The following is a 27274-nucleotide window of genomic DNA, read 5'->3' as shown; positions in this document are numbered from 1 at the left end:
AACAGGATGGTTTTATAGTTCTCTACACAGTAGTGTAATTTCCCTTGGTCTAAATGTATTTTTGGCTTTGTTGATTGATAGTTCATGTATTGACTTGATCAACCATTAGTAATCATTCTCAGCCCTCTAAAACTATTGAGAGTAGACAATTTTACTTTGGAATATTAGGCTGGTATTTTTAGCATCTACCAACACATTTAGACCATCACTAATGAGACATGTATACTTGAATATCATGTATGGCCCTTGGGAAAGTGAATCTTTCACATTTTATGTTTTGTTGTTGTTGTTTACTTGTTTTGTTTTGGTTTAAACTAGTGTAGTTAAACATCACTTGTGGTCTAGAATAGCAACGAAACATAAAATCTGAGGGTAAGTGACGAGAGATGTTATTGCCAGGGCGTGACGTTTTATGGTTGTGTTTATGTATGTGTGTGTGTCTCTGTGTGTCCTTTTGTCTTTCTCAGAACGAGATGGCTTTGACCCCGTTTGCTAATTCCAGGAAACAGTTGTAGCCTCTCAGTGGCCTCAGAAGTGCTGAAGTCCCTAAATCCTTTCCTAATTTTTCTGACTGGTCTCATTTGTTAGAGCAGGAAGTCCTTCTGGGCTATATTTATTGAGTTGGACTCTGAAGACAATATGAGAAGAACAGGACTAGATACGCCTAGCATTCAAGTTAGGTTGAATCGGAATCGTTGGGCCATTTCTTTTTGGAACATACTAAGAAGGAAAGTGGAAGAAAATTTTAGTCATTAAGAGAGAGTGAAGTTGATTTTTCTGTTATTATTTCATATTAGAATAAATAATTGGAATTTCTTAATGAAAATTTCTTAGTTAATATCCATATGGATATTTACTTTTTCTTATGGAATATTAGCAATTCAATTTATCCTCTAATTTAAAATTTAAAATGTTGCTAAAAATTCAGATTCAATCTCGTCTGCCCCTATATCTACTCAGGGCTATTTCAATTCCAACAAAAACATCGTTTCACAAAAGGTTATTCCATGACTTGCAAGAAAGCCACTATGTACTTGAAGTAGAATTACCTAGAGAAAAATTATTATCAAGAGAAAAATGCTTTTTGAATCAGCTTACTCTTTATTAAGCACAGTTACCTTTATGATGTTTGATGAAACAGTACTATTAAAATCAATCTCCATTAGTGTTTTCATTTATAAACTTTGAATAACGTTGACTGAGTGTTGTATGCTTTTACATTTTGGTATGCAATTTTTTCATGTCATACTCTTTTTCATCTTTCTGTTTTTTTAAATTAATACTAAAATGGTAGAACTGGAAGTGAAACAAAGCAAAATTCTTGTTTTACATGAGGCAATTGTTGATTTATATATTTATGCTTTTTCTTTTTTAAGTAAATATGTGGTTACAGGATTAGAATACTTTTCAGATACCTTCATAAAAAAATCAGAACTTCTGAAATGATAAACAAAAAGTATATTCAAAGTAAAACACCAGGAAGAGGGGTCTTAGGGCCTTCATAGTAGGAATGTGAAATTTGACCACTAGATGGTGCACCTAATCCAAGTATCTAATTGAACAGGCCTCAAGATCTTCCTATAACTTTTGGAAATTGAGTCATTTTTAAATTTTAAGTCAACTTTTCCTTTCAATTGCATAAAACATTTAATTCAGCGTATTAGACAGTTATGGTGATATTTTCCATCAATTTTACTCTCAGGTGGGAATGTTTTTTTTTTTTTTTTTTTAAACATCTTTATTGAAGTATAATTGCTTTACAATGGTGTGTTAGTTTCTGCTTTATAACAAAGTGAATCAGTTATACATATACATATGTTCCCCTATCACTTCCCTCTTGCATCTCCCTCCCTCCCACCCTCCCCATCCCACCCCTCTAGGTGGTCACACCCCTCTAGGTGGTCACAAAGCACCAAGCTGATCTCCCTGTGCTATGCGGCTGCTTCCCACTAGCTATCTGTTTTACATTTGGTAGTGTATATATGTCCATGACACTCTCTCACCTTGTCACATCTCACCCCTCCCCCTCCCCATATCCTCAAGTCCATTCTCTAGTAGGTCTGTGTCTTTATTCCCGTGTTGCCACTAGGTTCTTCATGGCCTTTTTTTTTTTTTCCCTTAGATTCCATATATATGTGTTAGCATACTGTATTTGTTTTTCTCTTTCTGACTTACTTCACTCTGTATGACAGACTCTAACCCCATCCACCTCATTACAAATATCAGGTGGGAATGTTTTAATGCCCACCTGATTTAGAATGAAAGAATAGAAATAACAGAATAGATATTTTCTTCCCATTTCAGTTCATAAGATTCTCTTGTTGATCACCTTTACAGTTATGCTTAAGACAAATGACAGCTTTTCTTTCTTTTGGGGACAAGTACAAGATTCAGTTGATGAAAACAGATATTTATAGAAAGTATACACAATGTTTTCATGTTGCTCAGTCTTCACAATTTTTAACAATTCTCAATTTGCTACTTCAAATGAATAATAAATTGCAAGCACGGGTATAAAAACAGCGAGCATACTACTTCACCATGTTACAGACTTTAAAAAAATACATGACACAGATTAACAATAATTATTTGTGCTACTTAATGCAGAAAACATCTAGATCATTAGTTTTACATATTTTATATATGCATACATTTCAATCGGTAAAGGGTGACCATGAGATCGGTATGAGACTCATTAGGGCACAATAAATATTACTATCTTTGATGAAATTAAGTCCCTGAACACATATGGTAAAAAGTAGTTTCTCAACTAGCTTAACAGAAGTGTGATTTTTACAAAACCAGATTCACGAAAAAAAACCACAACTAAAATCTCTCTTCCAAACGACAAATGAGATCTAAGTGGTAGGTAGTTTTGATGAATTGGATTTAAAAAAAAAAAATTTGGACATAATCTTCAACTTTGTGTGGAGAAAACAGTGGGAATTGCAATAATTTTTTGAAAACTCTCTTTGTCTATGCAAACATACAAGCATCACATTTTCAATCAAACCACTTGGCCACCATCTGTGACACTGGCAGAGAAAGGAAATTGTGGATTGCTCTATTACTCAGTTTTGTTGAAGAAACTGTTTATACTAACATGAGAATCCCTTCTCTATAGGTTTGGTATTTTGTTTGTGCTGAGATAACAAAAATAATATATACATTATGTTTGCATTTCAGACACCTCAAACTTAAGGTTTTAAATTTGTTGAAGCAATTTGATAAACTTTCTAAAATATTATTTCAAAATTTGAGAAAGTTCATAGACTTGAGAAAGTTACACTTAGTCCTTAGAAAAGATTTAATTCAATTAAACAGCAATACTTTGTTTAAAAAAAAAATGCCATTAAAATTTTTAGTTTTCACCTTGTTGTGTAAGATTTAACCCAAACCCCAGGGGACAAACCACATAGTTAAATAATGAATCATGAGGCCCAGTTCTAGCCTCAGCAATTCTAATCATGCAAATATGAAACAGAGTCAGAGACTAGGGAAACACATAATTTATGACATGAAATTAAAAAAGAATCTAAATCCACAGAATTTTGTTTTTCTTTTCCCATTGCCCAAATTATTTTTGGAGTAACCTTGCTTAGAAAGCTTTGTTGAGTTGACACAAAAAAAAACATAGAACTATACCTTTAAGCAAATACCAAAGTAAATTTTGAAATAAGTTACAAACTACTCAGTGGAGGTCTTCCAATCGTGAAAGCTGATTTCATGGTTACAGGTCTTTCAAGCAGGTGTGGAATCATTGGTTGGTGAGACAAAATGATGACAGAATGTAGGTGAAAGCACTTTGCCAGTGTCATAGCTTAAAAAGTATAAGCTGTTATTTTGTTGTCATCTATATTTCCTCAATGCAGTTTACTTATTCAGAATTTAGTTTCTTATCAGAGAAATAGTGATAACATCCTACCTGGCTCTAAGCAAGGAGATGCGCTATGTCTGTGCTTAATTTTTATTTTTTTCTGTTTTCTGAACTATGTTTATGATTAATATTTATTTTAATTTTTTTTTCATCTGTACATGAAAACATATTATTTGTGAAGGACCCAGATCAAGGATCTTACAGGTATTTCTGCAATGAGGTCATGTCACTTTATTCATTGCAAAAGTTTCAAAAGTTAGCTATATTTAGGTCTTTTTCAGGGGCATGGGTCAGAACTATATGCACAGAAATTGTTCTTCCAGCCTTCCTGTCACCATACACATGAATTCCAGTAGCAGCTAGAAAGGAATTAACAGTTTTGGAGGTTGAGCAACAGTCCTTAAGACATACTTTTAAGTATCCTGCAAATATCAGTGAGCTATGAAGGAAGAAGAAAAGGGACCTTTATCCTAGTCTCCTTCCTCTGAATATAGCTGAAGATAGTTCTGTTGTGTCAAAGAAAATCATGGATTTTCCTTTTATTGCAGTGTTGAATGAGAAAGCAAGAAATCTATCAGTCACGAAAAGAGTGAGTCCAGACAGATCATACGGTAAAAATACATACTGAATTCCTTCAGCAAAGATTTCATCTGTTCAGGGGAGTGCAGATGGTACGAGAACTTTCAAGTTTAATATATTAAAGTAGGTCCTGGGTAAAGGGAGCCACCATTGTGTATTGGCTTCTGTTGCTTTGTTTTCCATGTACATTTGGAACTTATTTACTTGGCCCAAATTATTTCACTTGGATTATGTGAGGGACTTGTCATTAACCTACAGTAGAATCCACAACTCAACTTTCTTCCAAATATGAGACTGAAGTTAAGTGTTCAAATGTTTTGGATATTTCATATCATGTAAGTTTAAAAAGTCAAACATACTCACTCATGTCTCAAATCTATTTAACTTCTCTGTGGCTCAATCTTCTTATTTCCTCAGAGATAGAAATTATCATAATACTTCACATTGAGTGTCTACAATTGACTATACACTGTGAAGAACAGAAATATATGTGAGGAGCAGTTAATATTTAAAAACTAATGAAAACACCAGTTATTAACTGTTAAATAAGCAAGGATAATTCTATTTATTTGTCCAGTGAGGGTGGATAGGTATTAATTCATCTTTATAAAAGTTATTTAGAACTATCAATTTTAAAGATACTTATTACTAAATTGAACCTCCTTCAAAAACTGATAAGCATATTCTTAGAGGTAAAAACCTAAGCATGGCAGTGGCATGAATATTCAATTTAGCTAAGCTTAATTAAATAATACCCAACTAATTGTCAGATTGTTAATTGTACATAATCTTACAAAATCTATGTTTTGGTATACACCTATCCTCTTCACATTTTGAAATAAGAAAAATACATGTGAATTGGACCGAAGAGAAGGTTAGATTACTTTTGCTATATCATTAAATCTCTACTAACCATTTAATACAACATATGTAGACTCAGTAGCCTAACTTTATTCTTCAAGTTTTATTTCATAATATGGTATAACAAAGAGGAACTTGTTCAGAATTTTGTTTAATTATAATCATATGAATCATATCTAATCTACGAGAAGTCTTAAACTTGAAATATCAATATAAACGTCAGAAAAGCTGGAAAATCTCATGAGATTAGATTTATACTTCTAAGAAATTCTTTTAATTTTTTGAGGTATGCTAATAAAAGAAGAGGTATAGAATCTAAAGACTGGCAAGTGTATGACATCTTTGCTTCTCAGGCTTCAAGTTACAGATTCTTCTTTTCTCTCTCTACCCTCTTCCTTCCTTCCTCCCTCCCTCATTTCTTTTCTTCTTTCTTTCCTTTTCTTTTCTCTCTCTCCCTTTCCTTCCTGTTCATTTCTGTAATTTCTTCTCAGACATTCCTATAATTTTAAAGCTTGAATATTTGATTGGATTTAAGGAGGAAAATCCATATCTGGCTTTATTCTAAGTATATTTTACTATTGTAGACAAATGGAGGAAACTCTATTCAAAAAAGTAATTGAAACTGTTTTTAAGCCTGACATTGACATATGAATAAATACTTTAAGTTGTGCTGTAGTTTCACAGAGCAACTTTGCCTGTCCATCACTCACCTTAACCATTTCTCATGGTTTCTTCATTTTTCTATTTTTTACTTGCTGAATTTGAGATTAATATTTATTTTATTCTAACACTCCTTAAAGTTAACTGAAACAACAAAATTACTTTTAAGTGAAGTGTTAATGTCGTTATATTAAATTTACTGTGTCTTGTGCTTATAAAAGTATTAAACTTCACCTCTAAATCAAATACACTTCAATTTAAAAAAAAAAAAAAAAGGACATCTAGTCATCTTATCAAAGAAAAAAAAAATCACTGCCATATCCCTTTAGGTCAGGGCCAATATTTTATTCCTCTGTAAAACTGTAAAAATAATATCATGCTTTCCCTATCTTGCAGTTTTATTGTGATAATTAGTGCAAAATTGCCTTATAAGCTGCAATTCAGTTTCAAAGAAGTTGTTGCATTGACTGCATTGATTGGGGTCTGATGTTAGTGAGATATAGATTGTTATTTTAGTTATTTTATTCTGCTGCTTCTGGTGGCCATCATATATCGCTAGCTAGCCCCAGGCAGACTTACAAAGGACTACCCATTCAGAACAAAAACATGATACAACTGGAAGATATTATCAGCAAACATCTTTGTTCTAGCTCCTTGTTACACAGGAAAAGATACAACCAAAAAAGAAGTGACTTTCTCATTGAGTAACAAAATTAGAACCAGCATGCAGGGCACCTCAATTTGGGGGAGAAATTGACACAGGGAGGATACAGAATATTTAAGTCTGAATCTCAACTCTATTGCTAAGTACTGTGTCCTCACTGGTTAGAATAAAGATAACTAACCTTCCACACAAATTTGTGGTTTGAATCAGGTGAGAGAAATAGATGAAAAATCTAGAACAAGGATAAGCAGAAGGCAAAGTCTCAGCAAATCAATCCTTCACTCCCTCCCTCTCTCCCTTCTTCTTTAACCTTCAAACTAATTTGGGGGGATGATTATTGTTTTGTGTGCAGTCCATAATTCATAGGCAGAATGAGCTGTACTGTTCTATATTTGGAAATACTTTGTGAAGTGAATAGGGAAACGACTCTGAAGACTGTCTTGAATGAATTGAAGGCTGACTTTTTATAGTTGGTGTTTCTTTGCATATGACATGAATGGGCCCATACTGTATACTCTTATTAAACTAAATTTCCAAAAAATTCCAAATTTGATGTGAAAATCATACGTTGAAACAATTTCCTCCTACTACTAGCTTGATTTTTACTGAAACTGTATTTATTTGTATAAGATACGACAATTTATTTTATAAAACTACACCTCACTTAAAAGAAATCATTTTATTCACACAAATTTATAGTGCTGTATGCATTTTTTAATAAGACAATGAACTTAATACCTACTTCAAGAACAGAATCTTAGTCACTCCAATGACTTTCTGACTATAAATTAGAAAACAATATTCTTTTTATAATATATGGGCGGCCACCAAGGCAAGAATTACAAATTGGTAACAAGTAAGAAAATGGCTGTTGACTTTCATTAATATTCTAGTCCTGCTGCAGTCAGATTTACAAAGTGTGACCCATAGCATCTAACTCCATCATTTTATAATAATTCTTGAGACAGTCAACTGTATGGGCATTGTTTAGCAGCCTCAAAACACTGAGATTTTTACCGTCTTATTACAGAGAAAAGCCAACTAAATGATAAAAATGAACTTTTACGAGATCAGAAAAAATGCATGACATGAATATTTAGACATCTCTTTTTTTTGTTATTTCCATTTCAGAGAGCGAGAAAAGTTAAGAAACAAAGGGGATATGTCTGGGGATGGTACTAGTGAACAATGAAATTATATGATTTAGATTATAATCAGAAGAATTATATATAGTATATATTACATATATTTATATAGTTTATTTTCTAATTTACAGTCATCCTCCACAAAAAATTGCTCCTTTATTCTCTTTTTCTATGTCTTACTACCTCAGGAATATTTCATGTGTTTGTCTCCATACAAACTTCACCCTAAGGAAATTTCCATGCTAGATACAATATGAGCAATTGACAAAAACAGCAAAACACAGTCTCCTATTTTCTTGAATTTCCCTTTTTACCCTGACTTTGCTCATGTAAGAATTCATACTCACATCATACTATATATAGACAAATTGATATACACTTTTCATTGACCTTAAAATAATGGGGAGGCTCAGACTGGCAGCATTAAATACAATTTAAAGCTCCAGGAATTCATTAGGATTTCAAGGTTATTCTGTGATGCTGGAGCTCAAGCAATAAGAATTGACTACCCATTGTCAAAATCACTCCCTATCATCAAAACAGAATAGTAAGACTATGGACTATGTCCAGTTTTTTTCTCTATTTTTGTATACCTCAGTGAGGTGTGTGGAAAACATAACCATAGAATATGATTACAGTCCCCTTAGCAACTATTAAAACTGTAATTATAAAAGTCATCTGAAGACTTTAAAAGAGTTGATTAGGAAAGAATAAGTTTCCTTGTCAGTGAGCTTTATATTCTTTGTGGGTCCACAAGAATTTTATGGTAACATTGGCCATCGAATCTTGGAATGATAGTTATGGAGAGAATTTAGAGATTTTTTATACCTGGATGAACTAATAGTATCATTCTATTTCAGAACCTTAAGCAACATCCATTAAACTAGAAAGTTATCTTGATTAAACTATGCTTTTAACCATAAGGGGGAATTCAAGTGAAGGAAATTGACTAGATGAGGGTAATTATATTTACTGATACAGAGAACATTATCTATTTATGGAATACCCTTATCTAATATATAGGCCAGAAAAACTGCAACTCCTCTGAAAACTACAATTATTTTTTCCCAATATTGCAGCTAGGTTTTAAGCTTTCGCCTACTGTTTCTTCTGACACTTCAATGGTAAAGGAGAAACTATTAGCAGCAATAATTTTTTTTTTCCTACAGAGTCAGCCATATGGATAAGTAGAATTAGTTGCCACCTAGGTAATGTGATTTGTCAAAAACCCTCCATCCCAAAATAGATACCCCATCTGCGGACTGATGCCTGAAATTCCTATTATTATACTCACTTTTCAGGTAAGATCCTGAGGCTCCAGAAAGCCCTTGAGAAATGCAAACGTACTATCACTGATCTCCCTTGGATTATTATGTAGAGTTTGGAGCCTTTTATTTTCTGTCAAATGTGGAAGTTATTCATGAATCCTTCCTGGTTACCTTGGCTGAAAGCTCATGAAATCTGCGTTAACTTCTGTAGACATATTTTCTTTCAATTAAAGAGAGTTGTTGAGCATTGAGTGAAGATTTTTTATAAAATCTATTGCTTTTAACATTTCTTGTTAGTACCTTACTGCTATGAAAATTGTGAATTTGGGAAAAAGGACACTCTCAACAATTGGATGCGAACCACACTTAGAGCCGGAGAAGGAATAATTATGAACAAATGTGACTTTCATGAAGTGAAAACTTGAATTTGAAGCAGAACTTGTCCTATACTCTGAATGATTAGAACTTTCAGCTATTTATTAAATTTACTTAAAATTGACATTTTTTGTCCAGGTGTGTGCCGTGGTTCATGCCAAGTCTACAGATCTAAGATTATCAGATCAATCACCTTTTCAATTATCTGAATTGCTTCAACATTTCAAAATAGACAGATTTTCATAGACTATCTCTATTTAATAAGTGTGCACAAAACTGACTTGTAAGGCTATGTTAAGAAAGGGACATGCCTGGAATGCAGAGAGCGCTCACTAAATAGCTGACAAATGAATGACATTTAGCTGCGCTGAATAATTTAAATTATCAGTGCTTATTTTTCTACTTTATATTATCCAGAAATTTTGTGTTATGGTTATATTATCTATGATTGTATCCAAAATAATTTATGAAACATTCATTTTTATATTATCAAAAGTTTAAACAATAATGACAAGACATAAAAAAATGATGTCCTATCATTTAGTTATTAATTTGAAGGCTTTTCTTTATTCATTCATATTTATCCGTATCTGATTTGGCCACATTCTTTCTCTTTCTTTTATTTTTGCTAAGCTTATGGATGGAGCTGTAGGTCTCTTTTTCTAAAACTGACATACCTATCTATCTATCTACTTAACCCATCACCATCACCTACCTAGTTTGAAACTTCTAGAATATAAGGGTAGTTAATCAAAGCAGTCATCTTATCATTTGTTAGTGAAACTATTAAACCCAACTGTTTCATTCTACTGTGCACCTGAGTACATAAGCAAAGGTAATCTTCTTTAATCTTAGTTCTTTGAATGCATATATATTTTTTAAATTTGCAAATTTGATGAATCTCAGACAGAGCATTGCCTGAAGAAACAACACTGATTTGTATTTTTGTCTTTGGTATTAACTAGCAATGAAACTTTGAACAAATTTGTTAAACTGGCATTTCAGATTCATAATCAATCGAGAGTATTTAATTATAAATCCTTTGATTTAAGTGGTGTTTGACAAAGAACAAGTTTCATTTCATCTTAGAGGAAAATGTTATTTCTTCTATACTAATCAATGGAAAGCTTAAAGATAAAATTGGTTATCTTGAGACTATCAAATAACTATAAGAAATCTCTATACATTGTATTTTAAGTATATATGGTCCCCTAAATTCAAGCTTGATAGCTAACATTTCCAGTAATGTTTGCAAAGAGAAAATAAGTAATACAAATGAGTGTTCCTGAAACTAATTTTATGTAGATCAAATCTGAAAATCCTGTGAGTCCAAAATAAAAACTGACCTCAGAATATTATTTATGAGATCTCTTCATTCATGAAAAAATACTTCATTTTAGCTAGACACCTTGCAGAGAAAAAAATTACATTTGGAATAAGACAAAACATCAACATATGAATATATTGATTGGTCTCAAAAAGATTAAGTGACCAGATTTCTTTTACAAGTGAATTTAATTAGACATGATTCTCTTCAGCCAGATAATAATGAGAATTTGTGAGTTGGAATTAATGTACGTGACTCCTTGGAACTATGTGTGAATGTGTGTGTAAAAGTATGTGTGTGTGTGTGCATAATTTGTTCTATTCATTGCCTTTGCTTTTTTTTGGCTCAATCAGCCATCACCAAGGTTTCTGACACTTTACAGGTATTTGAGTAAGGACTTTAATTTCTCTGTGGGAATATATATCAAGGCTTGTATCAATAACCTCAAACTCTCTAAACACTCAGAACAAGCCAGTGTGTTCTCTATCTGTTATATGAAATTTGAAAACTTAACAAATATAAATACATTTTTAAGGTACCCAGTTCCTGGAAAAAGAAAAACAAATAAATTAGAGATTTGGATAATATGGGCTATGACTGCATGAGGAAAGACATATATGTTGACATTTGGAGAATTTATTTATTTATGGAAAAGAAGAAACAAAGTTTAACTTAGTGGTAGTTTTTCTCCCTTTCTTGAATGAGTTTACTTAAGTTTATGGAAAAAAGGAAGGTAATTCAGCTTACATTTTAAAAAAATACATTCTTGTATTTTAACAAATTAAAAAGATGGCACCATTACATTTTATGTATTAAGATGACGATTCCTAGGTTTCAATTAATAAAATGTATATGCCAAGACCCATATAAAAATTGCTTATACAGTTTTTAAAAAACTATAATCCTATGCTCAACATCACTAATCATTAGAGAAGTGCAAATCAATACTACAATGAGGTATCACCTCACACCAGTCAGAATGGCCATCATCAAAAATCTACAAACAATAAATGCTGGAGAGGGTGTGGAGAAAAGGGAACCCTCTTGCACTGTCAGTGGGATGTAAATTGATACAGCCACTATGGAGAACAGTATGGAGGTTCCTCAAAAAACTAAAAATAGAACTACCATATGACCCAGCAATCCCACTACTGGGCATATACCATGAGAAAACCATAATTCAAAAAGAGTCATGTACCAAAATGTTCATTGCAGCTCTATTTACAATATCCAGGACATGGAAGCAACCTAGTGTCCATCGACACATTTTATATTTTTTTTAATTTTTAAACTTAATTTTTGGCTGCATTGGGTCTTTGTTGCTGCGTGCAGGCTTTCTCTAGTTGCGGCGAGCAGGGGCTACTCTTCGTTGTGGTGTGTGGGCTTCTCATTGCGGTGGCTTCTCTTGTGGAGCACGGGCTCTAGCACTCTTGGGCTTCAGTAGTTGTGGCTCACAGGCTCTAGAGCACAGGCTCAGTAGTTGTGCACGGGCTTAGTTGCTCTACGTCATGTGGGATCTTCCCAGACCAGGGCTTGAACCACTGTCCCCTGTATTGGCAGGTGGATTCTTAACCACTGCGCCACCAGGGAAGTTTATTTTTATCCATGAATGGGTAAGGAAGATGTGGCACATATATACAATGGGATATTACTCAGCCATGAAAAGGAACGAAATTGGGTCATTTGTAGTGACATGGATGAACTTAGAGTCTGTCATACAGAGTGAGGTAAGTCAGAAAGAGAAAAACAAATACCATATGCTAACACATATATATGGAATCTAAAAAAAAATGGTTCTGAAGAAACTAGGGGAAGGACAGGAATAAAGACACAGACATAGAGAATGGATTTGAGGACACGGGGAGGGGGAAGGTTAAGCTGGGACGAAGTGAGAGAGTGGCATGGACATATATACACTACCAAACGTAAAATAGATAGCTAGTGGGAAGCAGTCACATAGCACAGGGAGATCAGTTCGGTGCTTTGTGACCACCTAGAGGGGTGGGATAGGGAGGGTGGGAGGGAGACGCAAGAAGGAGGAGATATGGGGATATATGTATATGTACAGCTGATTCACTTTGTTATAAAGCAGAAACTAACACACCATTGTAAAGCAATTATACTCCAATAAGATGTTTAAAAAAACAAAACAAAACTACAATCCTAGTTTCAATAGAAAGGCATGTATGATGACCTCTATAGACCCAACAAGGCAATAGGAAGTTGGCTGGAGCTTGTATTTTTCAATCCAACTCTAATAGTATTGAAATGAACTGCATGGGCAGGGAGGGAACAACAAAGGAAAATCTACACCTTCTATCTCGTTTCTTAATCTATGGCCTTTTCAACTTGGATAAATGAGAAACTTTGGAATTTTACTGAGGTACAGTGATTTTCAATTGTCCTCCGTTGTTGCACATTAGAATCGCTTAGGATTTTTTTTTAAAATACTGATTCCTGGAAACCACAGAGCACTTATGATAGACTCTCTAAGAGAGGAGCTGAGGAATGAGCAAAATACTTCCCTGGTGATGTTAACAAGCAACCAGACTTAAAAGCTACTAATTTAGGTAAATATAAGTAAAGAATAATAGTGTTCATAAGAATTGGGTTTAGGGTTTCACTCTCAAGGTCAGAGTTTTGATCCAGCTCGACTGTGTGATCTTGAGCAAATTGCATAACTCTAACTTGAGATACCTCATCTCTGAAGTAGGAATAATAGTCATTCCTACTTAATAGAGCTGGAAGGATTTAATGCAGTATTTCTGAAAGGAGTTCATGAACCATCTGCATCAGTGTTAACTGGAATACATTAAAAATACCAATTCCTAGACCCATACTATGTGTACCATAAGAATGCAGTAGTCTGATATATGCATTTTCAGTGAACTATCCAGGTGATTCTTTTGCATAATGACTTGTAAAAACCATTGTTTTAATAAGTAACAGAAGTACCTATTAGGAGAATACTCCATACATACTAAGCACCCAGTACATGTAAGCTGATAATGCAACTTTAAAGTTTGTTGGTGTTTTCCAACCTTTCCAAAATATTTACTGAAAATTTAAAAAATTCAGTTAATCAACCAAAAATATTTCACACATATTGCCAAACTACCGGTTAGGCAGATTTGGGGTTTGAGTTATGAAAGACTATCATATAATGCAGTAATTCAAATTTACAACTTTGGGAGTCCTTTAATACACCCAGAGTCCATAAGTTTTGTTTCTTTCTCAAATAACTGGAATTAGAAAAAACAAAACAAAACAAAACAAAAAAACCAAACAACCTTAGACTTCCAGGCTGTGGCTGAGTACAGTAAAATAAATTGTAGAAACATCTTAGATGTTCAAATTTTTTAAAAATGAGAAAAAACATTTCATATGAAAGAACTTCAATCTAAATTCAGTTTTAGACTTTTATATTATTTTTAATATAGTCATATCTTCTAAATAATCACTTTATAGCCATATGCATTCATTGTCAATGAACACATCATAATTAGGAGGTGATATACACTAGTAGTTAAGAGCATGGACTTTTGAATTACACAGACTTGAGACAGAATCTCTTTTCCATCACATATTAGTTACTTGACCGTGGACAAGTTACTAAACTCCAATTTCCTCATATGCTGTTAGTTTAATAATAGTTCTTGTCTTACATGATTGTTTCATTTATTAAATAAGATAATGAAATGTACATGAAGTCATTAAACCATTGTTTCACAGTTGCTCAGAACATGTTATTTACATGTAAGCACTGTTTTAGATGCTGAGACTATACAAATAATCTATAAATTAGAGACTTGTTTTGTTTTCTTATCAGCTCAGGTGCCTTTTCTTTGGAACCTAGATAACTTAGTCTCACTTTCTGTCTTCCTCTTTTACCCTCCATTAAATATGAATTATTAACATCATGATTTAATCACTCAGTTTGTAAGGAAATATTTAATTTGTTAATATTGTCAATAGATGAAACAATGCCTTTCCTACATCACTCAAATTTCATTAAGGAATGAATCAACTGGTAAATTTTGAATTCTATGGTAGATTCATTAACATAATTAATAAATTCTATCCAAAAAAACCCCTGAATTTTTCCCAAAATTGAAAAAATTAGGTTTTTTTTCCTTGTATTTCTTGGAAATAGAACCTAAATTCTTGGGTCAAGTCAGTGAAAGCTGTTAAAGTGATATGAATGTAGACACATTACTTAAAAATCCTCCTAGATTACTTTAAAACCTGTGAATACTTTGTCAGTATAGTCCAGCTCTAACATGACCATATGTTTCTTGTCATTTTTAAGTCTATTTGGGCACAACTGATTTCCTTGTGTGCACTCATTTTAATAAATTGTCTTGGATATATTCTGAAGAAAATTATTGGTTTAACAAATCACATTTACTATTCTTAGACTATTCCAAATTCCTATTGCTTTTACAACCCAGACACTATTTTGCTTTGAAACCAAATGGAGAAATTGTAAGCAATTTAAATTAAAATGATTAATGTTTTACATTATATTTTATATGGTAAGACCAATAAATTGACTTATCAAGAATGTTGACATAGTATGTAAAGCTAGTTCCCTAATTCACCCAAAAGGTGTTTTTGTACCTGTACAATCTCTATCTCTATGATTCCTAAAATGGCTAAAAAAGCAAAATTAATCACATAAATTATGAGATTAAAATACAGTGAAGCAGTGGCATGGAGATTGTTATTGTGTTAAGTAAAAGTGCACCTTGTAAAATCTTTTAGGTATTGTGAGAGTGATGTATAAACTTTATTGCAGCAATTATTAAATGTACTGATGAAAGTCAGAAAAATGGTGAAAATTAATGTATTTATAATAAATTTAATTATTCATAGTAATACAATTTACATTAATAGTAAATAAATATATTTGAAAAAATAAAATAGGCATCAAAAGTATTTAACTAATGTCACTTTCTTCTTACAAAACAAAATACTAAATGTTAGGGTGACACTGTATGAATGGAATTTATGACAGCTATTTTTTTTTCTTTTTTTTTTTTTAAACATCTTTATTGGAGTATAATTGCTTTACAATGGTGTGTTAGTTTCTGCTTTATAACAAAGTGAATCAGTTATACATATACATATGTTCCCATATCTCTTCCCTCTAGCATCTCCCTCCCTCCCACCCTCCCTATCCCACCCCTCTAGGTGGTCACAAAGCACCGAGCTGATCTCCCTGTGCTATGCGGCTGCTTCCCACTAGCTATCTATTTTACATTTGGTAGTGTATATATGTCTATGCCACTCTCTCACCCTGTCACATCTTACCCCTCCCCCTCCCCATATCCTCAAGTCCATTCTCTAGTAGGTCTGTGTATGACAGCTATTTTTAGTAGTGTATCAGATCACTACTTATTAAGTACCTACTTATTGGTGGTGTGTTGATAATGTGTAGCTATAAATACATTAACTTGATTTGTCCAGTTGAAAGATTTATCAGAAAAAAATATTACAAAATATCTTTTTACTTTTCAAAGATGATCAGTTTAGTTTGCTTTTAACTAGAAGGGCACTTATTTTTTTTTTATCGATTTTATAGGTAACACATGACTCAGATTCATCATTGCCCATGTTAATTTGGACCTCCTGTTGTAACATCCCATAGCAGAAAACAGTTTATCCATTTTATAAAATGGCAAACAAAATACAGCTTTGAGTCTAATCTGGGATTTTGATCTCATTAAGAGTGAGCTTGATCTATTTGGTCAAGTAATATTGTCTTTTGACAGTCTCAAGAATCAAATTTTGATTTGCAGGAGCAAAAATTTGAGGAGTGTTGTAGACTAATAAGTTGAGCCATGGTAATTTGTAACGCTGAGAGGAAAGATAACTTGCCTTAGGCAAAATCATGAAGCAAAGATTTTCAGTCTGAATCCTTCCAGCTCTTGTATGCGGTATTTTCTGTTGTGATTTTTACATTCTTTGGTTGCCCAGCAACCTCTCCTTACCACAATATTTGAAAGGATTATCTCATCAATTGTCAAAGTTCAATTAGCAATCAGTTATTATTATCACTCAATTCATAGCAATTTGATATGATAGAGAATATTTTGAGAGGATGTTTTTTGACCACTCTGTGTTTGAGAATAGTTACAAGGAATCAGCAGAAAGTGAGGGTAGAAATATGTACTTTGGTTCACGAATTTAACTGAACAAATCACCAAGCATTAAATTACAGATACTTCAAATACACACTTAAGCCTTAGAAATCTTCTTGACTATTAGTGACACATTTTCCAAATGTTTCTCCAAAATAATTGGATATTCTAAGTGATTTTTAAGGACACTAATGAGGTCATGATTGATTATCAAATTATGGTGGATCAAGATAACACATGTAATAAAATTTTTGTGCTCAGTTATATATGATTTAGAGCTTGAGAAATGTTGATAATAGAAGTACAAATTGCATTAACATAATTAAAAATTTTTTTAATTTGGATATTTACTCAAATGGGAAAGCTTCTTTATTGTAATTCTATAAAAAGCTAAGGTTATAAATATTTTCATTTAGGGAAAAGCCATTGTTCATTCCATTAGCAGAGATCAGTTTGCCCTTTTGAAAATAACTGACTTAGATAGGTTGATTTATGAATCAAAGAAATTAGTTTTTAGGGAATTATTCTTCTTAAATTTATCCTTTTATTAATAGTATAATTATTTGTAGGTAAGGAATTCTAATTCAAGAATAGATCCAATGCGTTATAAAAAGAAACGTGTAAATCCTCAATACTGTTCAACAGTACTCATTGTTAAAATGCAAGCTGTAGTTTGTTAATGTGTTTATTTTCTAATATGAATGAAAAACTTCTGCCAACTATTGACACTGTCTCATGCGGTACACAATTGTAAGATTACAGATGTAATTTGTAGTCAAAACCAGACTACTTTAAAAGAGAAAAAGTTGGTAGAATTGAGATCATTATTTTAACTTTTTAGAAATATACTCTCACTTACTGATAAAGTAAAAAGTGTAAAATAACAGTGTGTGGCAAAATATAAATATATTTAAAAGTTGGAGTGAACTATATAGATTATTTTAAAATGGGAATATAGGAAATGTCAAACACTTAAACCAATGTGAGGTATTTCATGGGGAAAAATGCATACAATATTTTAAGAATTTTTTTCAAATAGTTGGGGAAATACCACAGATAAAATGATAGATTATTATTCAATAAGAAAATTGTCTTAGATGAAATTATCATAAAAGTATTTTTTCACATCTTTATTGGAGTATAATTGCTTTACAATGGTGTGTTAGTTTCTGCTTTATAACAAAGTGAATCAGCTATACACATACATATATCCCCATATCTCCTCCCTCTTGCGTCTCCCTTCCATCCTCTCTATTCCACCCCTCTAGGTGGGAGTGCCTGAAGTACCACACACAGAGAGATGGCAATCCCATTTTCAATCTCCAAGGTTTTAAACTCTGTTACAAACTAGACATTTAAAAAATAAAAATATTTTATTTATATTTAATATTTAATAAAAGTATTTTTTAAATGTCTAGTTTGTAACAGAGTTTAAAACCTTGGAGATTGAAAATGGGATTGCCATCTCTCTGTGTGTGGTACTTCGGGCACTCTGTTTCCTCGGTGACACACAGTGAAGTGAGGGAGGAGGAGGTAAATAGAAGGAAAACTTCTCTACATCTTTTCCAGACCTTTGAGTATACCATAAATTAAATATTTTGCTATAATTAGCTTTCAATTATGAGTGCTAACAGCCTCCATTGCTTTATTTATGCATTGACTTTTGGTGATTCTTATACCTTAAAATTGTATTTATCTGCAGTTAGGCAGAAAGATTGTAGGTTATGTTGGCTATTGTGGTTTAAGTTGTATTAACAAACACGTAGTATTTTGAAAGTATAGACTCAGTTTCTAAATATTTTTTATTCATTGTCATTGTTTGCCCTTAAACAACAATTAAAGTGATAATTTCCTGTATATTAAATTTAATGAGCATATGCCTCATGAAAATTTTCATTTAATAGAAAAGGTATTGAGAATCTTTTCACTGTATGTTTGATTCAGCCATTTTAAAGAGCTGGTTATTTAGGGTATTGCTTTTTCCTCCTATAAGACATGAAATTTGAACATTCTATGTTCTTAATGTGATTGTATTTTTCTATGAGCATATACAACTTACATATTTTCTCACATAGTGAATTTAACTTTTGAGTAATTCTTCGAAGAGAATATCTACACAGAGTGACATGGGAAGCTGAAGCAATTGTTCAAATAAAAAACTACTTTGGTCTCAAATATGTTTTTCAGAATAGATGTTCATATCCAATTATCCAGAACATGGCCTCAAATCTACATTTCAATCTCAATGTTAAAAATAGAAGAGTAAACCATCTCAGAAGATTTGGGGATTAATGAAATGATTTCTACTCTGGACTTAAATTGGAGTAACTAACTGATGATGAGCAGATTCATGAGGTGGAAGGGATTAGAATTTTGGGGATGCATGACCTTGTTATCTGAGTATCTTTATAGTTTGGAAATACAACCCCTTGAAACTCATATTTTAACCTTCAAATTTTGTTTAAATTCAAAGGAATCTAAATAAAAAAATAAGGAATTTAAAGAATCTAAACAGTTGCACAAAATCTCTAATAAGAAATATTTTCAGGGGATGTCATGTATAAAATATGTGGTAAGGACAAGTAACCAAAAGCCAGTTCAGAAGGGAACATAATCAGGAAGACAGCGTGTCATGAAAGCTAAAGCCAAGAATAAGTGGAAGTGTGGAAGCTAAAAATAATGCAAAGGATATACATCTCTCTTTCAACTATATAGGTACACGTGTACAAATATATGTATATACACACACAGATATATACATATAAACATGTATATGTATGTATGTTTGTGTATATACACACACACATAAATATATAGAGAGAGCACTCATGACAGATATGTAGCTACACGCATGTGCAATGATTTTGGAACATATAAAAAATAATAAAGATGTTTTCTCAGGGGTAGATAAAAAATACAGTTAAAAGCAAAGGAAAAACATGGGACTTCCCTGGTGGTGCAGTGGTTAAGAATCCGCCTGCCAATGCAAGGGACACGGGTTCGAACCCTGGTCCGGGAAGATCCCACATGCCGCGGAGCAACCAAGCCCGTGCGCCATAACTACTGAGCCTGCATCTAGAGCCCACGTGCCACAACTACTCAAGCCCGCGCACCTAGAGCCCGTGCTCTGCAACAAGAGAAGCCACTGCAGTGAGAAGCCCGCGTACCGCAACAAAGAGTAGCCCCTGCTCGCCGCAACTAGAGGAAGCCCGCATGCAGCAACGAAGACCCAACGCGGCCAAAAATGAATAAATAAATTTATATTAAAAAAAAAAAGCAAAGGAAAATCAAAAAGTAAGAACTAATCAAATCACATTGCATTACAGCCTTTCCCCTCCTAACAAGAATAATTCTGAAATGAATAGAGAAGAAATTCAAAGCAGTAGAAATACAAACACTGAAACTCAAGGTAGTCAAGGGGATAAGCTGCCTATTCCCAAGTTTGAACATCATGGCCTGGGTCATTTATATCATTGCACTGGTCACTTTTGCCAGTAATGGAAAAGATACCAGAGAACAGGAAGTCAACATTAAAAAATTTTTTTTTGAAAACCACAGCTCTATGAGCTTAATAAAGATTCTAAGCAAAATTTTAGAAATTACAAAAAGCCTTTCCTTTTCTTTATTTTTCAAAGTAAATGAATTTAGATTTCTTAAAAGAATATTTACAATGAGAACATTAGGAACAAATGTTACAAATTTTGAATAAGATTTCTAAAGTAATAGATTAGAATGACAGAAATATATCTTGATTTTAGGAAGGCATTTACATAATTCTACATGACATTCTTTTGGACATAATATAAAAAGGAGGGTGGATAACATATTTAATGCATAGTCAAGTTTGTGATTCCTGTTGATCAGGATGAAGGTCTCTGGTAGTGTTTTGAAGGGCCATATCCTTTTACACATGTATAACATGGCTAAAAAGAATGGAAACATAAGTTTCTTGATGAGTTTATGTTATCTGATTTCCAGCTCTAACATCCTTCAAGGTAAATTTATTCCAATTTCACAGATGAGGGAACTGAGTTTCAAAGAGATTAAATAAATTTTATCACATCTAGAGACTAGTTATTGTAGATCTGGGTTTCAAACTCAGGTCTGCATGACTCTTCTATTGTATCGCCTATGAAGACAAAAGACATACATATTAAATTATGGTAATACAAATTTGGGAGGCTATGTTAAAACACTGAATGACAGAATCAAGAACTGGAAAGTGTGGGATCGTGGGTCAGAAGAAACAAAATGAAATTCTTTTGAAATTAATATTAAATTTTAGAAGAAACCTTCAAAGAATCAATTGAACATGTACAAAATGGCAAATCATGTTTTATCACTAGATCATGTAATATAAAGTTTGAGTGTGGGCTCTATTAGTCAGTAGTATGGTGATAAAAAACGTGTTGCATTAATGGATATATTGATGAGGCCAAAGAAGAGAATTACATTTTCATCTTCAACTGCTAGAGGAGATTGAGAGCAGTTTTCAGTGTTAATCCTGGGAGCAATGTTCTAAAGGACATGCTGCAAACTGGCAAATATTGAGTGAAATGTGCCGTGCGGACATCTAGAAGAGCAAGTGCTTTCCCTGCCATATCATATATTTCATATATGTTTGTTTCATTTATACACCATTATTGTACAGCCAGTTTTTCTATGATAGCTTTATAAAAATTCCCCAAGAATACTGGCTCAGTAAGAAATGGAATGTTCCAGTGTCATGAGTGTAGCTGTATGACAGAAATAGTTCTAAATGACACATTGGTTTCCAAATTATATTTTTATAACTGGAATATATCTACTTTATAAATTGCACAAGGTTATAGTTTTTCAGTGAGAATGTAAAAGTGCTTGCATTAACAAGTTTTACGTACTTCTTTTATATCCACACTTGTTATTGCCGCTAAAATGTGTATTTTCCGAAAATGTTTATTTTCCAAACTTGTATTGTGCTTTTCCAAGATGCTTTTCTTTGATGTCCATAAATACTGAAAAGGCTCCCTTAAGAAGAATTTTAAGTGTAAGTAATCTTTCAGTCAGTTTAAAGTATAAAAATCGAGACGTTATTTACGGTCATACCATATTTTGTGCTTGAAACCTGTCAGCGTCTTATTTTCATAGCAATTAAATAACTCAGCTATTCATGTCACATTCCAGTATTTTTCAATGGGTACTTGTAACAAAGAATTTAATATATGTATTTTTAAAATTACTGCAGAGATCTCACATAATGCTTAATAACAGAATATAATTAAACCTGTCTTTTTTGCTTTGTGTTTCTGAGACAAGATTATTAGAGCCTTATTCAGAATTTTAAAATATAGGATATACAGCATTGAACCATGTAAAGATAAAGAATGTTTGGTCATATTTTTTTTTTTAAAGAGAAAGGTTATTTGTCCCCCTGATCCATTATGGAGAAGCTTTCTTTGTCAAAGTCTTTCCTTAGAAAGCTGACCCACAGTCAACTTGTAAAGAAAACATAGAGACAGTCTTAGGTGATTGATCAGCTTAGTCAAACCCAGTTTTAGTAATGAAAGGATCAAATTTAAGATGAAATGTGATCCCTTTGGTTCACATTAGCATTTGTAATTCTCCAGCAAACATCCAATTTCACTGTTACCTTAAGTAATCTTTCTTGAAGCATTTTCCAGAAGTTGATGTCAATGGCTGGTCTTTGGAAACACTCCCAGAAGAATATGTAAAAGTTTACAACTCACCTCATGGAGTCTACCTAGGTATTGGTATTACATGTCTTTGTTGTGTACCTTTTATCATTGAAAGTGCAGAAAAGTTATTTCTGATTTCTGAGATATGCATAGAATACTATATATATGATTAGCCAGTTAATAAAAGAGGGTGAGAAAAGCCAAGAAAACAGAATATTTTTAAGTGTCTGGCAAGCATCCTCCAAATGAAAGCAAAGGTTATTACCGTTAGTTTAGCTTAGTTTAGTTTAGTTTAGTGGCAGTATTCATCTTTTCTTTGGACTTTAAGACTTAGATGTGTCACAGCATATTAATACTTATAGGTTCATTGTTTTCTCTATCTAACACTATAGCAACTGGGTGCAAAGAAAATACACAGTAGCTATTGTATCAATAAAAGAAAATATTTCCCAATTTTTAAATCTGAGTTTCTAATTTAACTGATTTGAATAGAATTAATAAAATACTTTCCATTCATTTTTTGGACTGTATCATACCAGTGAGTCCTAAGAATTTTGTTTCAGGATGGAAGCAAGAACAAGAGGAATTCCTTATTCCTTCTCATTATCCCAAGTCTAATATCTCTCTCTCTTGTGCTCTCTCTCCATATATATATATGTATATATATTTGTCTATATAATAGTATATTTGAGTCTTTCCATAAACATCCATGAAGTACTATTTCTCTTTGTAATAAACCCCTTCACCTTTGCTGTTTGCCAAAAAATAAAAGGATGAGACAAGCTCAGGACATTCTGAAAAAACAATGATTTTAGGATGCACTAAGATGTCCTGAATTGCTTTAATGCACCCATGGTGTGGATACTATTGTCAAGTCCCTCACGGTAAAATTTTGACAAGTTTGCTTACCATTTGGGTGCATATACCACAAGAGCATCATTTAGCACACTTTAGGATTATTTTACAGAATGATAACATGACTTACAGAAGAATTATACAAGCTATTTCTGATAGAATAACTTATTATCTGAGACTCACGTACCAGAGAACCAAAAGCATAAATTATGTGAAGACCAATCTCTACATAAGGGAAAGAACATTGTCTGGATATCAGAATATCTGATCTCTCATTCTAGCTTTGCTATGAACTAGCTCTGTGTGTAGAAGAAGTGACTGATTTCTGTTTACTTCTGTCCTTCATAAGATGTCCATTTGAACTCCAAAAAAGTATATGATAAATCACAATGGTTTCAATCATATGAATTTTAATACAAAACATATAAAATCAATTTCAAAAAATTTTCTGCATATACTGAAAATGTTCGTTAAGAATGGACTAACTATAAGCCTTCTTTAATTTCTTCTATTAAATGCAGGTACCCAATGGAACCTGAAAATATTGAGCATAACTTCTTTGCAAAAGGGAAACTAGAAAAAGACTGCTTCCCACAGAAAATTTATTGACAATAGGTGTTCAAGTTTTTATACATTGAACAATGTCCCCTTTTATGTAATCAGGGGAAGATATTTTTTAAGTCTTTTTTTTTTTCTTTCCATCACCCCACCTACACACAAAATTCTGTTGTAAAGACATCACTTCTATAAGGAGGTATTCATTGTAGATGTACAGAAGTCTATGGAAACCTAAGTTTACAAGAAAAAAAAACCCATTATCATTCTAACCAACTGCATAGTCACAGAGATGCTTAAAGTTATCTGATGATATAATGAAGTCACTTCTTAACTAAGTGCATACAGTAGCAACTATTTTTCAAGATTCACCATCCAACAAACTACATTTTCTCATTTGAAATCCTTCGTGTCACTTTTTGACATTCAGATGAAATTCTGAAAGTAATATGATAACATTAAAACATAAACAAAAGTAGCATTAACTGTGAACTGACAAACTTCAGAAGTTAAAATAAATATAAGTGTGTATTAGAGTAAAAGTATGCTGACAATGTGTAAATCAAAACTGCCAAAATGAGTTTTTCAACATCTGATCCATTGTTTTCCCTCCAGAGGATAAAGGGAGCAAAAGAGGAAGGTAGTCAAAAAGGAAACAGGAAGACCTGCTTCAGTAACTGGACATATTGATTTAATTGGCTAAGAAGTCCAAATGCTAATACTCCTAATAATTAGCCATTCTTTTTGTGTTTTGGTAACATATATCCTCATACAATGTATATCAAATTGAATTTTTTGATTTACATCAGATACTTCAAAGTTTCCATTTTTGAATTCCCCTAGTCTTATGTAAGTAACACATTGTCTATTTTGTTTAAAATATCTAATATCTCCTCCAACATCTAGGGCTCCATGATGCAAAATGTCATTTTGTCGATCTTCTGTTCCAGTATTCACTTTAATTCTTTTGATTACAATCGGATTTTCAAATATAATCACAAAGACATCTCCTGTTGATGGTGATTTTCCCCAAAAGTATTCATCAACACTACTATAAGCCTTGCTTGCATCATAATTTTCAAAAACACTCATGTTGGTATATAGACTTGCAGGAGGGTTATCTGGGATATCAAATGGCTCCTCTTCAAAATCATCATCTTTCAGCTTATTCTCAGTTCCTTTATATGATGAGTAATAACCCATGTGCTGAAAGAGAGATGGTTTAAAACGAATCACATTTTTCTGAGCCAACAGACCGCGGAAATGAGTCAGTAGCCAATCACAAGGCATTTCTTGATAAAACATTAATAAAAAATGCGCCAAACGTGGGAGATCATGAGAATGATAAAGTTTTCCAATATAGCCAAGCTTAGAGAACTCAAGGGTTACCCAGTAAGTTCCTTCTAGGGATGTAATGACTTTCTTGATGGCAGTAAAGAAATTTTTTGAACAACGAACATCATCTTCAAGCATTACATAATAGTCTGAAATATTGGCACAAAAATTAAGCAAAAAAGCATAATCTACATTTTGCTTGGAACGAAATCTCACTCTGTCTTCTGGATCATTGTAATTTCTTTTAAGGCCACTCAGGATTGGGTAATATTCCTCTGGAGCATGTATAACCATTAATCTTCCTGCAATAATATGGTGGGCAAATTTCTGTGTAATATCCTGTAACATGACTTCACGCCAGGATGAATTAAAGTCAGCTAGATGAACCACCACTGAAATTTCCTTCAACTCTTCGTAGCTGGATTGCTCAAAAATTGACTTGATTGTCTCAAGTAAATAATTTCCTTTTTTTCGTCTCACTGATGAAAGTCCAATTGTAAGAAACCCTGAACAAAAGAATTCAGATGGAAGACAAATTAAATGTGAAATTAGGTTTTGAATAACATAGAAAAAAAGAAAAAAAGTTCTTTTCTCTTTAAGCCTGCTACTCTATTAAGTAAATCTAAGTGAATGATTATATATAGAACATTTTGTCATTAAAGACTTGTGCTAAATATTTAAAGGCTATAGTACTTTATATATAACTGATATTTTCTATGGAAAAACTGCAGCTTAAGCACAATGATGTATGAGCTCTATTGCTGTAAACATTTGTTTATGAAATAAGATATATGGTTTAAAGTGTTCTGCAGCTTAATGTTCTCATATATGCCCATTAGAGAAGATAGATATTTAAATAACATTGACACTGTTTTTTTAAAAAAAAAAAAAAACCTGCAAAAGGGACAGGAATTCATCCAGTTAAGAATGACAAACTAGTCTCAAATGATGAAAAAGAAAATTAAGGGTCACTCATTCTTTTAATCATCTTTAAATTTTTCATAGAAAACATGTCATATATTTTCATCTTCTTTAATCACTGTTATTATCTTGTACCAGAATAATTCATAACTGGACTTCACAATTTTATTTTGAAATTTATCTAGTATGTTAATTAGAATGAAAACAATATCATAAGCTATTTTTGAAAACCTGCATTATTGCTTAAACATATGATATATTGTTCTAAGACATAAACATTACTGATTTCTTTATTGTAAAACACATTCTGTAGTAATTTTGTCTGGTGAAATTTTTATTCAGATATTTAAAACCTAAAATTAGAAATTAGATATTTTTAGAGAATAAAACAAAACCCTGTGAAATGGCAGTTCACCTCTGAGAAGCGTTAGATGTCTTCTAATTAAAATGTTTTCACTTTTTAAAGCTCTCATTCTCACCATGACTCAGAACTGAATAAAATTTCAGAACCACCATTAGGAAAATAGGGAAATGTTTATATTCACCAAGATCACTGTTTCAAGACAGACACCTACATGATTTGATTTGCACGATACGAAAAAGCCCCTTCCAAGAAAAATCTTTTTTTACTAGTCTATTAGAGAGGTAGAAATTTACATGTTTCATTGAAATACCTGGGCTTACCATCCCATCTTCTACTGAAAAGCTAACATGTTATATGTTACAATTTAACTCAAGCCACCAGCCCTCATTAATACTCAATAACAGCCAATACTTATAGAATACTTTCTACATAAAAGGCAGAAGTCTGAGTATTTTACATGTAATATGCATCTTGAATATTCAAAACAGTCTTTTGAGATAGCTTTGCACTTATCAACATTCCTGTTTTATAGATAAGGAAACTAAGTCACAGTGAGATGAGGAAACTCGTGCAAGGTGTAATACCTAGTAAGTAGTGTGTAAGAGCAGTAGACATTTGAAATGGAAGAAAGAAAGATCTAAAGAAAGCTGAATTGTTACAATTTCCTCAA

The 27274-nt window shown here is 32.6% G+C and overlaps 2 protein-coding genes across 12 annotated transcripts in view; both read right to left on the bottom strand.

Moving 5' to 3' along the window:
- The window catches only part of RASSF9 (Ras association domain family member 9), a 417955-nt gene that overhangs the window by 125453 nt on the left and 265228 nt on the right, over nucleotides 1-27274 (bottom strand). The gene's annotated exons all lie outside the window — the stretch shown is intronic.
- Nucleotides 23985-27274, bottom strand: part of MGAT4C (MGAT4 family member C) — an 828975-nt gene continuing 825685 nt past the window's right edge. For all 11 annotated transcript variants that reach the window (XM_082419025.1, XM_082419029.1, XM_082419019.1 and 8 more), the window contains one exon: nucleotides 23985-25825. In XM_082419025.1, coding sequence (XP_082275151.1) covers nucleotides 24684-25825 — 1142 coding nt within the window. In that variant the 3' untranslated portion in view covers nucleotides 23985-24683. The remainder of the gene's footprint in view (nucleotides 25826-27274) is intronic.

This window comes from Balaenoptera physalus, assembly GCF_965194825.1.
Source record: "Balaenoptera physalus genome assembly, chromosome: 13".
NCBI classification, from domain to species: domain Eukaryota; kingdom Metazoa; phylum Chordata; class Mammalia; order Artiodactyla; family Balaenopteridae; genus Balaenoptera; species Balaenoptera physalus.
Note: the sequence above shows the minus strand (reverse complement) of the source record. Positions and strands in the feature narration are given on the sequence as shown.